This window comes from Pseudophryne corroboree, chromosome 6 (assembly GCF_028390025.1).
Source record: "Pseudophryne corroboree isolate aPseCor3 chromosome 6, aPseCor3.hap2, whole genome shotgun sequence".
In the NCBI taxonomy this organism is placed as follows: domain Eukaryota; kingdom Metazoa; phylum Chordata; class Amphibia; order Anura; family Myobatrachidae; genus Pseudophryne; species Pseudophryne corroboree.
Window position 1 is genome coordinate 425,810,195 of NC_086449.1, and position 12,538 is coordinate 425,822,732.

At 45.1% G+C, this 12,538-nt stretch overlaps 1 protein-coding gene across 4 annotated transcripts in view; it reads right to left on the minus strand.

Annotated features, from left to right (window-relative positions):
* Nucleotides 1-12,538, minus strand: part of RELN (reelin) — an 856,893-nt gene that overhangs the window by 355,368 nt on the left and 488,987 nt on the right. For all 4 annotated transcript variants that reach the window (XM_063927014.1, XM_063927013.1, XM_063927012.1 and 1 more), the window contains exons 13-14: nucleotides 5,221-5,333; nucleotides 1,456-1,664 (exon numbers count right to left, since the gene is read on the minus strand). In XM_063927014.1, coding sequence (XP_063783084.1) covers nucleotides 1,456-1,664; nucleotides 5,221-5,333 — 322 coding nt within the window. The remainder of the gene's footprint in view (nucleotides 1-1,455; nucleotides 1,665-5,220; nucleotides 5,334-12,538) is intronic.

Below are 12,538 nucleotides of genomic sequence, written 5' to 3' on the forward strand. Positions count from 1 at the left end.
GGAGGGAGATGGCTCCGCCCCTTTTTCAGCGGGCTTTCTCCCGCAATTTTAAGATTTCTGGCAGGGGTTAATATACACCTATATAGCCTCTGGGGCTATATATGGTGTCAGTTTGCCAGCCAAGGTGTTATTTATTGCTGCTCAGGGCGCCCCCCCCCTAGCGCCCTGCACCCATCAGTGACCGCAGTGTGTGGTGTGCATGAGGAGCAATGGCGCACAGCTGCAGTGCTGTGCGCTACCTTGGAGAAGACAGAAGTCTTCAGCCGCCGATTTTCCGGACCTTCTTGCTTCTGGCTCTCTAAGGGGGACGGCGGCGCGGCTCCGGGAACGGACGACGAGGTCGGGTCCTGTGTGCGATCCCTCTGGAGCTAATGGTGTCCAGTAGCCTAAGAAGCCCAAGCTACCACCACTTAGGTAGGTTCGCTTCTTCTCCCCTTAGTCCCTCGGTGCAGTGAGCCTGTTGCCAGCAGGTCTCACTGTAAAATAAAAAACCTAAATTATACTTTCTTCTAGGAGCTCAGGAGAGCCCCTAGTGTGCATCCAGCTCAGCCGGGCACAGAAATCTAACTGAGGCTTGGAGGTGGGTCATAGGGGGAGGAGCCAGTGCACACCAGATAGTCCTAATTCTTTCTTTAGATGTGCCCAGTCTCCTGCGGAGCCGTCTATTCCCCATGGTCCTTACGGAGTTCCCAGCATCCACTAGGACGTCAGAGAAATATGCACACAAAAAATAAAATAATATTACATATGAATGTCATATAAAATCATATCAAATGACATCCCTTGGGATGTGCAAGATTAGATTTGGGATAGTCATCATTCAATGAGTAGCATGTGAGATAGAGGTATATAGTGTATAAACACAAACCAAGGGAACTGTACATCTCCATAGAATAGAAGCCAGGACCAGCAGCTTCAAACCTTGCTATTACTACTGTAGGAAGAGGAGTGTGTATGGGCAAACATGAACACACTGGCGCTCACACAGAGACTCACACTTCAGACTTGCGCTGCACTTTCTACATGGCTCGAATTGCTTTCAAGTTTCAACTGAGGTAGCATTCCCAGATTTGCGTAAGCAGTCACAAATGTATTCAGAATATTAAAATATTTCACTGACTATTGAAGTTCATTAATGTTTTTCCCATCACTAACATTCTTTATCATACATTCAGTCTACAGACAGACTGTGCCCTTTTACACCATGTATCCCTGACAGGAAAGCCTTCTGCCCACCATGGGAGTTCCTAGGATGTTTAAAGGGCATCGGTCAAAAGAAGCCAGCAGGATTAATTAGTAGGACACTTTCGCTTTCATCCATTTCTGCGAATAGCAGAAATGTCAGCTGATCTGTAGCAAATGTGCATTGATATTGCTGGTGGACACATTTATACTACAATTCTAGGAGTGACTTAAACGACTAAAGCAGTATGTGCCTATGTATCATAGATGTACCTGTTTCCATGCTGATGGGATCCACAACCAAGATTGATAGAAAACTGTATCATGTGGGATTCCGTGGTAGGCAGAACAGGAAGTGTATGGAAAAAGTCCACAGCCCAAACATTTAAATTTTGTCCTCGGTGACTATTTTGCTTGAGACAAAATTTAGTGGCTGGAGTTTGCAGTTCTGGACTTATGACAGTAGAAACCAGAGATGGAACCTTAAAAGAACAAGGAATAGTAATAGTAATAGTAATAGAAAGACTAATACATAAATCCAATAACAGCAATACATCAACAGCAATGTACACAGATGTATGATAATTGCTAATTTATCTCCTACTGTTTAACATGTTAGATCAATAATAGTAATTGATATTAAGATGTACATAAAACAGTATGACAAAATATGACGTTCTTGCTTGGTGGTCTTATCCTTTGCTCTGTGTAATAAAAAAGGTTTTACCTACAACATAGTAAAAGGTCAGCCAGTGGTATTCTATCAGTTTTAACATAGGTTACTGTAGCTGGAATACAGATATTCCTGGGTTTTCCACATGTGTGTTCTAGGTACAGATATGCATACATTTATTAAGACCTGTTTGTGCACTTAACACACGGAAGTGTGCAGCAGATGAAAAAACAGTAACATCTGAGCCTAGTTTATTGTGGATGTGTATGGATACACTAAGGGGTCTATTCAGACCTGAACGTAGAAGTGTGTCTGTACACAGCAGCTGCATTCAGAGGATCTACGCACGCGCAACGGCCACAGTGCGCGTGCATGACCCTACACCTTGCGGCCCGCATCTTGGAAGAGCACTGCAGGGTCGTGGTGGGCAACAGGGCAAGTCGGGAGTGTTTTCGGGGTGGCTGTGTGACATCACACGCAGCTGCTCTGAAAAAAAGGCGCCAGATAGCCTTCTGGCACAGCCAGGCTGAGAACACAGGGGTCAACCTCAAATCGATGTGTCTCCAATTAAATTGCGGACACATCATGAGGCGGCACCACACACATGCTGGGCAGCCTTGCCCTGTGTTAGGCAGCCTCCGGCATGCGAGTAGATGGATGCCGATCTTGCTGCGGGAAGCAAGATCTGCGTCCATCTCTGAATAACCTCCTAAGACTTCTACTTCTATGTTTATTTGAGAAAAATTGGTAGCGAAGTTCGATTTATGTTCGCCACGGTAGCAGAATATCTAGGGCAGCATGTTATAATAGCCACAACACTGTTATTCTGGTAAGAGTATTACCGTAGCACAGAGGTTCCCAAACTCAGTTCTCAAGAACCCCCAACAGTTCATGTTTTGCAGGTCAACTGGCAGGTGCACAGGTGTATTTATTACTCACTGACACAGCAGGTGCACAGGTGTATTTATTACTCACTGACACAGCAGGTGCACAGGTGTATTTATTACTCACTGACAGCATGTGCACAGGTGGATTTATTACTCACTGACACAGCAGGTGCACAGGTGGATTTATTACTCACTGACACAGCAGGTGCACAGGTGTATTTATTACTCACTGACACAGCAGGTGCACAGGTGTATTTATTACTCACTGACAGCATGTGCACAGGTGTATTTATTACTCACTGACACAGCAGGTGCACAGGTGTATTTATTACTCACTGACACAGCAGGTGCACAGGTGTATTTATTACTCACTGACAGCATGTGCACAAGTGTATTTATTACTCACTGACACAGCAGGTGCACAGGTGTATTTATTACGCACTGACACAGCAGGTGCACAGGTGTATTTATTACTCACTGACAGCATGTGCACAGGTGTATTTATTACTCACTGACACAGCAGGTGCACAGGTGTATTTATTACTCACTGACATAGCAGGTGCACAGGTGTATTTATTACTCACTGACACAGCATGTGCACAGGTGTATTTATTACTCACTGACACAGCAGGTGCACAGGTGTATTTATTACTCACTGACACAGCAGGTGCACAGGTGGATTTATTACTCACTGACAGCATGTGCACAGGTGTGTTTATTACTCACTGACACAGCAGGTGCACAGGTGTATTTATTACTCACTGACACAGCAGGTGCACAGGTGTATTTATTACTCACTGACACAGCATGTGCACAGGTGGATTTATTACTCACTGACACAGCAGGTGCACAGGTGTATTTATTACTCACTGACACGCAGGTGCACAGGTGTATTTATTACTCACTGACACAGCAGGTGCACAGGTGTATTTATTACTCACTGACACATTTTAATACACAAGTGGAGCTAATTATTTTTCTTAACATTCTGTGAGGAGACCTGGAAAACGTGAACTGTCCTTCAGGACTGAGTTTGGGAACCACTGCTGTAGCATTTGAAAAAGCTCGACTGAGGCAGTCCTGACTAGGAATGAGGTATCACTGGATGTTGTCATTAACAGTAATGTGCATGTTAATAATACAAAATCATTACAATAGAACCTCTCACAATACAGTTGCAGAATGGGCAGCAATGCTTTGTCACATATTTAACACCCTCTTACTCAGGGGCTGATTTAGGGGTGAGGGCGCTCCTAGGCACAACAGTAACGGCCGCCCTCCGCCTGCCTAATATTATTATTTTTATAGTTTGGTTATAAGCTCTCATTTGATGATAGCCAATTTAATAGAATTAAACCCTTCCCCCCCACTAACTATGACATTTTAATTATTTAGACATATTTACTAAGTTGGACAGCTTACAGTATGTGCATGTCTTACCTATTTACACTCCATTCAAGATGGCATATGGTACAGTACAGCGGAAATATTTTGCAGTTACTGGTACTTTTTGGGCTGCCAACACAAGTATCAAAGTGTCGCCCCGAAACAAGTGCCGCCCCTAGGCATGTGCCTCACATGCCTAATGGGAAATTCGCCACAGCTCTTACTACCCCACCACCACTTTCCACATACAGGCTGAGATTTAATGAAGTCCGAGTTCGGTGGCCGTATGGGATGCCAGTCGAACTCGGACATTTTTGTAAAGTGGCAATCATGTACAAGGCTAAACCATCCCGCACGGCCGCTTCATTACATCCCAGCCACTGTCTGTATCTGAAATTTAAGATGTGCTATACCTGGTATTAAGCTATTATTTCCAACACATCACTAAAGATGTCTATTATCTGTATTATGGGGGTCATTCTAACCCATTCGATCGCTGCTTTTTATCGCAGCCAAGCGAACGGGTACCCACTGCGCATACGCCGTGCCGTAGTGCGCCGGCGTATGGCAGACGGCCGAAGGCCGTAGCTGGGCTGTGATCGCCTCTGCCTGATTGACAGGAAGAGGTGGTCGCTGGGCGGGAGGGAGCGGAACAGCAGGCGTGGCCGGACCGTGCGGGGAGCATCCCACAGTGGCTGCGTGACATCATACGCAGCCGCTGCGGGCCAGGGAGCGACGAGTAGCTCCCGGACAGCACGCTAAAGCTGCGCTGGTCGGGAGCTACTCTTGAAGTGCAAAGGCATCGCCTCTGTGCGATGCCTTTGCACTTCTGCGGGTGTGTGTGTGTGTGTGTGGGGGGGGGGGCGGCACTGACATGCGGGGCGGACTAGCCCTGTGCTGGGCGCCCACCCGCATGTCAGTGTGAGTGATCGTAGCTGTGCTAAATTTAGCACATCTATGATCATCTCGGAATGAGGACCTATGTACCATGTTCAGTCTAGGGGGCAGTATTATGTGTTCATTTTATATTGATATAAAAAAGCCCACAGTATTATTTCAGAAATAATTCAACATCCTTTCTTGCACAATTACCTTGTAGGATGAATAGGAAAGTGTATCCATAACAATATGTTCCTTTTTCCCATCAATCTGTGCATAAAGGATGACATCATTCTCATGGGATTCCCCTGGACTGCACAGCCCACCTACACATAGCAAAATACAGCAAGTTAGATAAAAATTTCCCAGCAAAACAATGTAATAGTCATACATAACACATTTACACACGTAACCCAACTGTGGCACTGATGAAGTCTTCATACAGATAATTGATATTCTACAGTAAGCATTTTATTTCCCATACCCAGCATGTGGCTGTACAGACACTCTTGTGATATGCAGTGATATCTGCACATACGTAAACCCGATGGTTTGTGTACAAATATGAGGTTCGGGGGTCTGCACAGGCGCAAGACCTGTTCTGTGCATGTGCACAGGGGCGTAGGGAGGGCGGTTTCGGTGGAGCTCGAGCTCCAGGCGCCCAAGACAGTACAAGGCGCTACAGCTCGACTCCGCCGGAACCTCCGCATGGCTGCACGGAGCTTGCAGCTGTCAGTTACTGACAGCTGTGAGCCTGAGCAGCGTCAGCTCTCTGCCACCCTCCCTCCTCCCCTCCGCGCTCCGTGATGCACGGGTGTCTGACGTCATGATGTCAGATGCCAGACGGGTGAAGACGTGGCCAGACTCTACAGGACTGCGGAGACGGAGCAGCAGCAAGGCAAGCAGGAGCGGGGCAGGTACTGTTTTTTTGTTGTTTTTCTTTAGTGTGTATAAGCGGCGCTACCAGGGGGCACAAACCAGGGGGCACAATTACTCTGGACACAGCTGCAGTGGGCACAACTACTGGGGGCAAATCTACAGGGGGCACAGCTACAGGGGGCACAACTACTGGGGGCAAATCTACTGAGGGCACAACTACTGGGGGCAAATCTACTGATGGTACAGCTACAGGGGGCACAGCTACAGGGGGCACAACTACTGGGTGCACAACTACTTGGGGGCAAATCTATAGGGGGCATAGCTACAAGGGACACAACTACTGGGGGCAATTCTACAGGGGGCACAGCTACAGGGGGCACAACTACTGGGGGCAAATCTACTGAGGGCACAGCTACAAGGGCATGACTACAGGGGGCAAATTTACAGGGGGCACAACTACTGGGGGCAAATCTACTGAGGGAACAGCTTCAGGGGCACAACTACAGGGGGCAAACCTACTGAGGGCACAGCTACAGGGGCACAACTACAGGGGGCAAATCTACAGGGGGCACAGCTACAGGGGGCACAACTACTGGGGGCAAATCTACAGGGGGCACAGCTACAGGGGGCACAACTACTGGGGGCAAATCTACTGAGGGCACAGCTACAAGGGCATGACTACAGGGGGCAAATTTACAGGGGGCACAACTACTGGGGGCAAATCTACTGAGGGAACAGCTTCAGGGGCACAACTACAGGGGGCAAACCTACTGAGGGCACAGCTACAGGGGCACAACTACAGGGGGCAAATCTACAGGGGGCACAGCTACAGGGGGCACAACTACTGGGGGCAAATCTACTGAGGGCACAACTACTGGGGGCAAATCTACTGATGGTACAGCTACAGGGGGCACAGCTACAGGGGGCACAACTACTGGGTGCACAACTACTTGGGGGCAAATCTATAGGGGGCATAGCTACAAGGGACACAACTACTGGGGGCAATTCTACAGGGGGCACAGCTACAGGGGACACAACTACTGGGGGCAAATCTACTGAGGGCACAGCTACAAGGGCATGACTACAGGGGGCAAATTTACAGGGGGCACAACTACTGGGGGCAAATCTACTGAGGGAACAGCTTCAGGGGCACAACTACAGGGGGCAAACCTACTGAGGGCACAGCTACAGGGGCACAACTACAGGGGGCAAATCTACAGGGGGCACAGCTACAGGGGGCACAGCTACAGGGGGCAAATCTACAGGGGGCACAGCTACAGGGGGCACAACTACTGGGGGCAAATCTACTGAGGGCACAGCTACAAGGGCATGACTACAGGGGGCAAATTTACAGGGGGCACAACTACTGGGGGCAAATCTACTGAGGGAACAGCTTCAGGGGCACAACTACAGGGGGCAAACCTACTGAGGGCACAGCTACAGGGGCACAACTACAGGGGGCAAATCTACAGGGGGCACAGCTACAGGGGGCACAACTACTGGGGGCAAATCTACAGGGGGCACAGCTACAGGGGGAACAACTACTGGGGGCAAATCTACTGAGGGCACAGCTACAGGGGGAACAACTACTGGGGGCAAATCTACTGAGGGCACAGCTACAGGGGCACAACTACAGGGGGCACAGGTACAGGGTCACAACTACTGGGGCAAATCTACAGGGGGCACAGCTACAGGGGCACAGCTACAGGGGGCACAACTACTGGGGCAAATCTACAGGGGGCACAGCTACAGGGGGGCACAACTACTGGGGGCAAATCTACAGGGAACAAATCTACTGGGGGCTCAGCTACAGGGGCACAACTACTGGGGGCAAATATACAAGGGCACAGCTACAGGGGGCACAACTACAGGGGGCAATCATACATTAAGAGAAAAGTCCAGAAACAGAGCATTTTGTCCCTCCTGGAGAGGGTCATGTTGGGAGGTATGACTTGGGTAGTAGGAGAAGGCAGAGAAGAGAGTTTAGTAAGAAGGAGAGGGGATTCAGTTCAGCAATCCCAGCTCCCTACACTCACCAAGGTAATACTAATTCCCCCCTGGATTGAAAGGTGGTCAGAATCCTTCCCACTATTCCTGTGAAGTCGGTGTGGTGCAAGCATGATGACGCGATACACTATGAATTACATCACCCTTCCATACAAGACCGCCGCTCCCACACATATCCCAGGATAAAAGTAAGTAGGTGTGGTAGAATTCTTCAAGTAGTGTCATCTATATATTTAACAATGCCACCATTTCTGACCCCATCACTTTCCATTTGTCTTTTCAAAGAATTGCGTGACATTGCCATTGTGACAATAATGTATTTTGTATTTAATATCTCCTTTGTCTACCAATATTTACATTGTAGGATTACATATGTGATATTCCATATTTGTAAAAACTGTATTTTATTGAATATAATCACCTTCTGATAATTATACTATTGTATGTATCGTATTTCACTGCACTATAATATAATAATATCAAATTGTATATCTATTGAACATTATTTGAGAGTATGGTTTCTTAAGAGGAGGAAATGTGTACTGCTTTTTAATGTATACCAATAAATATTTAATGTTTTAATAGAATTATCAGTTAAAAGAGTGCCTCTTTCCTTCTTTCTGCCTCTTCAATAAAAAAATAGATCAATTTGTAGCACATTTGACAGTTCATATGAAGTAAATATTATTGGAATCTAAAGGTGAAACTTGTATCAAATTAGATGTGTAGAAAGCAAAGAATGACTTTGTGCTGAACTAAATAATGATTCTCTGAGTTAACAGTTTCCATTAACAGATTCACAAGGTTAGGAAACCCTTTTCCTGTTGTTCTTCCAGGTGCTTAACAAACTAAGTAGACCTGGAGTTCATATGAGCTTCTTTTCCTGTGGTCTGCTCTAGCCAAACAAGGTCCTGGAACTAATCTCCCTACTGACAAGCGCCTTTCCCCAGCATGTGCTGCAGATGAATTGCCAGCGTTTTAATAGGTAAACATGTTTTCACAGTCACTGTAGCAGATAAAAAAATAAACCCGGACTAGCACTTTACATGTGGCCAAAAGTATTAACTCAAAATTAAGCTGACATATTAACATAAATAAAGAACTATTAAACCCATTGTAGATTTTTTTTTTCTCAGGTAATTAACAAAATCTTAAATGAATGCTTTCCTGCAAGTTACATTTTTCATCTTTGGTCCTATCAAAAAATGCAGTGCATTACTATGCAATCATTTCTACAATTTACACCACAAAGGGTAGATGCATTTAACCCTGGCAAACCATCAGAATCCTGCAATAACAGTAAAACGGACCCTCTGATATTCACTAATAACTCATGTTCCTTTTAAGTCACAAATACTGTACAGTGCTAGTGTTTGCAGCCTGTTGCATTCTCTGCTTTTTCCTCTGCAATATTTCCATGGAGCTGCAAACACTTATGTGAGAGGTGGTCTAGGGTCAAGTGCTGGGGACATGATAACCTACTGATCAGTACCATGCCCCTTCTGAAAAAGCTGAGACTTCGGACTTCTGGCACCAAGCTGCCTGGGCTGGGCTGTGATGATATTAATCATTGGAGAAGCGGACTAGATTCTGGAGGAACATCTACTCTCCCAGGAGTCCAGGAGAACTCTTTTAAATTCTGGAGTCTCCTGTACATTCCTGGTGAGAAGAGAATATACTAAGGGCATTGTCACACAGCACTACAAACTGGCAGCAATTTGTAGCTGAAGAAATGCTTGTTTTTATTATCATGTAGATCAGTGGTTCCCAAAATCAGTCCTCAAGGACCCCCAACAGTCACCCAGAAGAGCACAGGTGCATTTATTACTCACTAACCCATTTTGAAAGATCCTCAGGTGGAGCTGATTATTTCACTTGTAATTCACTTGTGATTCTGTGAGGAGCCCTGGAAAATATGAACTGTTGGGGGTCCTTGGGGACTGAGGTTGGGAACCATTGATGTAGATTCTGGGTTCCTCTCACAGAATTTATCCAGTAGGCAGCAATTTATAGGATTAGCAATATACTAAGCTTGGGGTAACACCATTGTTAGCTTTAACATTAATAGTGTTCATTCCTATGAGGGCAGGTTACCTGTAGAGGGTACAAGAAAACAGGTGGGTATACCAGCGTTGGCTGAATTACATAAATAATATATGGACGGTTGGTTTAAAATTAAAATAATCTGATTTTATTATCTAAAATAACTAAGAGAATAAAATCCCTTCTCTAAAATATGCAGATGCAAAAATAATAAACAGTACATGGATAATTGCCACCAATTCAGTTAATCCCTGATTAACTGATTGCTGAATAGTTCAGACCTTCGCCCGGCATTTCCAGAACACTCGGCACCTGTTACCAGCAAACCGTGGAAGTTACCATCACTCAGTGCCGGAGAGAACAGTGTTTCCTGGAAGCCAGAGCGGCTGTGCGGCTGACCACTCGAGCGGGTTTTAGCAACAGTTTTAGCCCGCTCGTTGGAACTGTCGGGCTGCCCGTACGGAAACCTCCCATCAGCGTGATTCATCCTGCCATACGGACAGAAGCCGCCAACTCATTTGCACCACACCGCTACGATTCACAGGTAACAGTTGTTGATTACATCGTGCAATCCCGGGGACGCTCGGGCCACACTTAAAGCTCCTCAAACTGGCAAACAGGTCCCGTATTATAAGCACAAGGGACAGAGTGAGCAAAGGTACCTGTGACTCTTTATATTTGCGGTGCACAGTCTTTGGACAAAAATATCAGTGTCCTCTGGACTCTATTATTGGGTGCAATTTAACACGGAGGATCCTATTACGGACTGAACTTGTGGCATAATTTATTGCCAGTCTGGACACTTTACTATTCAGCACACTTATTTTTATGAATGAGAACCATCTTTTTTTAATTGTTATGTAGTTGAGGGTGTTGTGACCACACCAGATCTTAATATCACAAAAATAATATATATATATTTTATATGGTTATATGTTTTAAATAAATATTTACAATTGAGAATGGTGTGGAACAATTAATTGGCTCTATAGCGCGACCTCTTTCTTATTCAATCGTAGATTTTAGAAATGCTGACTTCGCAAAAATGGGGAGAGGTTTAAGTGATTCATTGGTGGACTGGAGGAACTTAGGTGGAGTGCAGGAGAGGTGGGAAAAACTGAAAAGCGCAATACTAAGGGAAACAGACTTTTGTATCAAAAGGGTTAGGAAAAGCAAGCCAGTGTGGTTCACAAAAGAAGTATCAACTAGTGTGAAAGCAAAAAAGATGGCTTTTAGGAAATACAAACAGACTCAAAATAATAACGATAAAGAGGTGTATCTTGACAGACGGCAGGATGCTAAGAAAGTGATCAGACGTGCAAAGGCAGAAGCTGAGGAGAAAATGGCCCAGTCAGTAGATAAAGGGGGCAAAACTTTTTTTTAAGTATGTAAGTGAAAGGAGAAAATCAAATGGAGGAATAATAAGACTTAAGACAGAGAGTGAGCATTTGGTGGTGGGAGACAAAGCAATAGCAGATCACCTAAATAATTATTTTTGCTCAGTATTTACTACAGAAGGAGAAGGGATGGGGCCACAGTTAAGTTGCAAGGACATTCATAAAAATAAGGTAGCTGAAAGTACATTTACAGAGGAGAAGGTCTTAACAGAACTTTCAAAACTAAAAGTGGATAAATCAATGGGGCCAGATGGGATACATTCAAGGATACTCAAAATGCTAAAAGATGTGCTGGTTACACCTTTAACAGAATTATTTAACCAGTCACTAAATACAGGTGCCATCTCAGAGGACTGGAAAAGAGCAAATATAGTTCCACTGCACAAAAGTGGAAGCAAGGAAGATACAAGTAACCACAGACCAGTAAGCCTTACATCAGTAGTAGGGAAAGTAATGGAAAAACTATTAAAAGAAAGAGTTGTGGAATATCTTAAATCAAGCAACTTACAGGATCCAAAGAAGCATGGATTTACTGGTGGGAGATCATGCCAAACCAATCTTATTGACTTTTTTGACTCTGTGACAAAAATAATAGCTCAAGGGGGAGCTGTTGATGTAGCATATCTAGACTTTAGTAAGGCATTTGACACTGGCCCACATTGCAGAATGCTAAATAAACTTGAAAGCGTGGGGGTGGATTATGAAACAGTTATATGGATAAGAACCTGGTTGCAGGATAGGCAACAGACAGCTGTAGTAAATGGAGTGCAATCTATGGAGTAATATGTTACCAGTGGAGTACCCCAGGGATCTGTACTTGGTCCAGTTCTCCTTAATATCTTTGTTGGTGACATTGCAAATGGTATTGAAGGAAAAGTATGCCTTTTTGCAGAAGATAGACAGATATGCAACAGGGTAGACACACAGGGAGGGGTAAAACAAATGATTGATGACCTAGGTAGGCTTCAGAAATGGTCAAGAACATGGCAACTACAGTTTAATGCTAAAAAATGCAAAATCATGCACTTGGGTCTCAAAAACCCAAAGGCTAAATATAGTGTCAAGGGTACTATAATGGAAACTACTGAGAAGGAAAGGGATTTAGGAGTCATTATTTCAAGTGACTTGAAGGCAGGAAGCAATGAGAAAGGCAAGTCAGATGCTTGGTTGCATAGGGAGAGGAATCAGTAGCAGGAAAAAAAAAA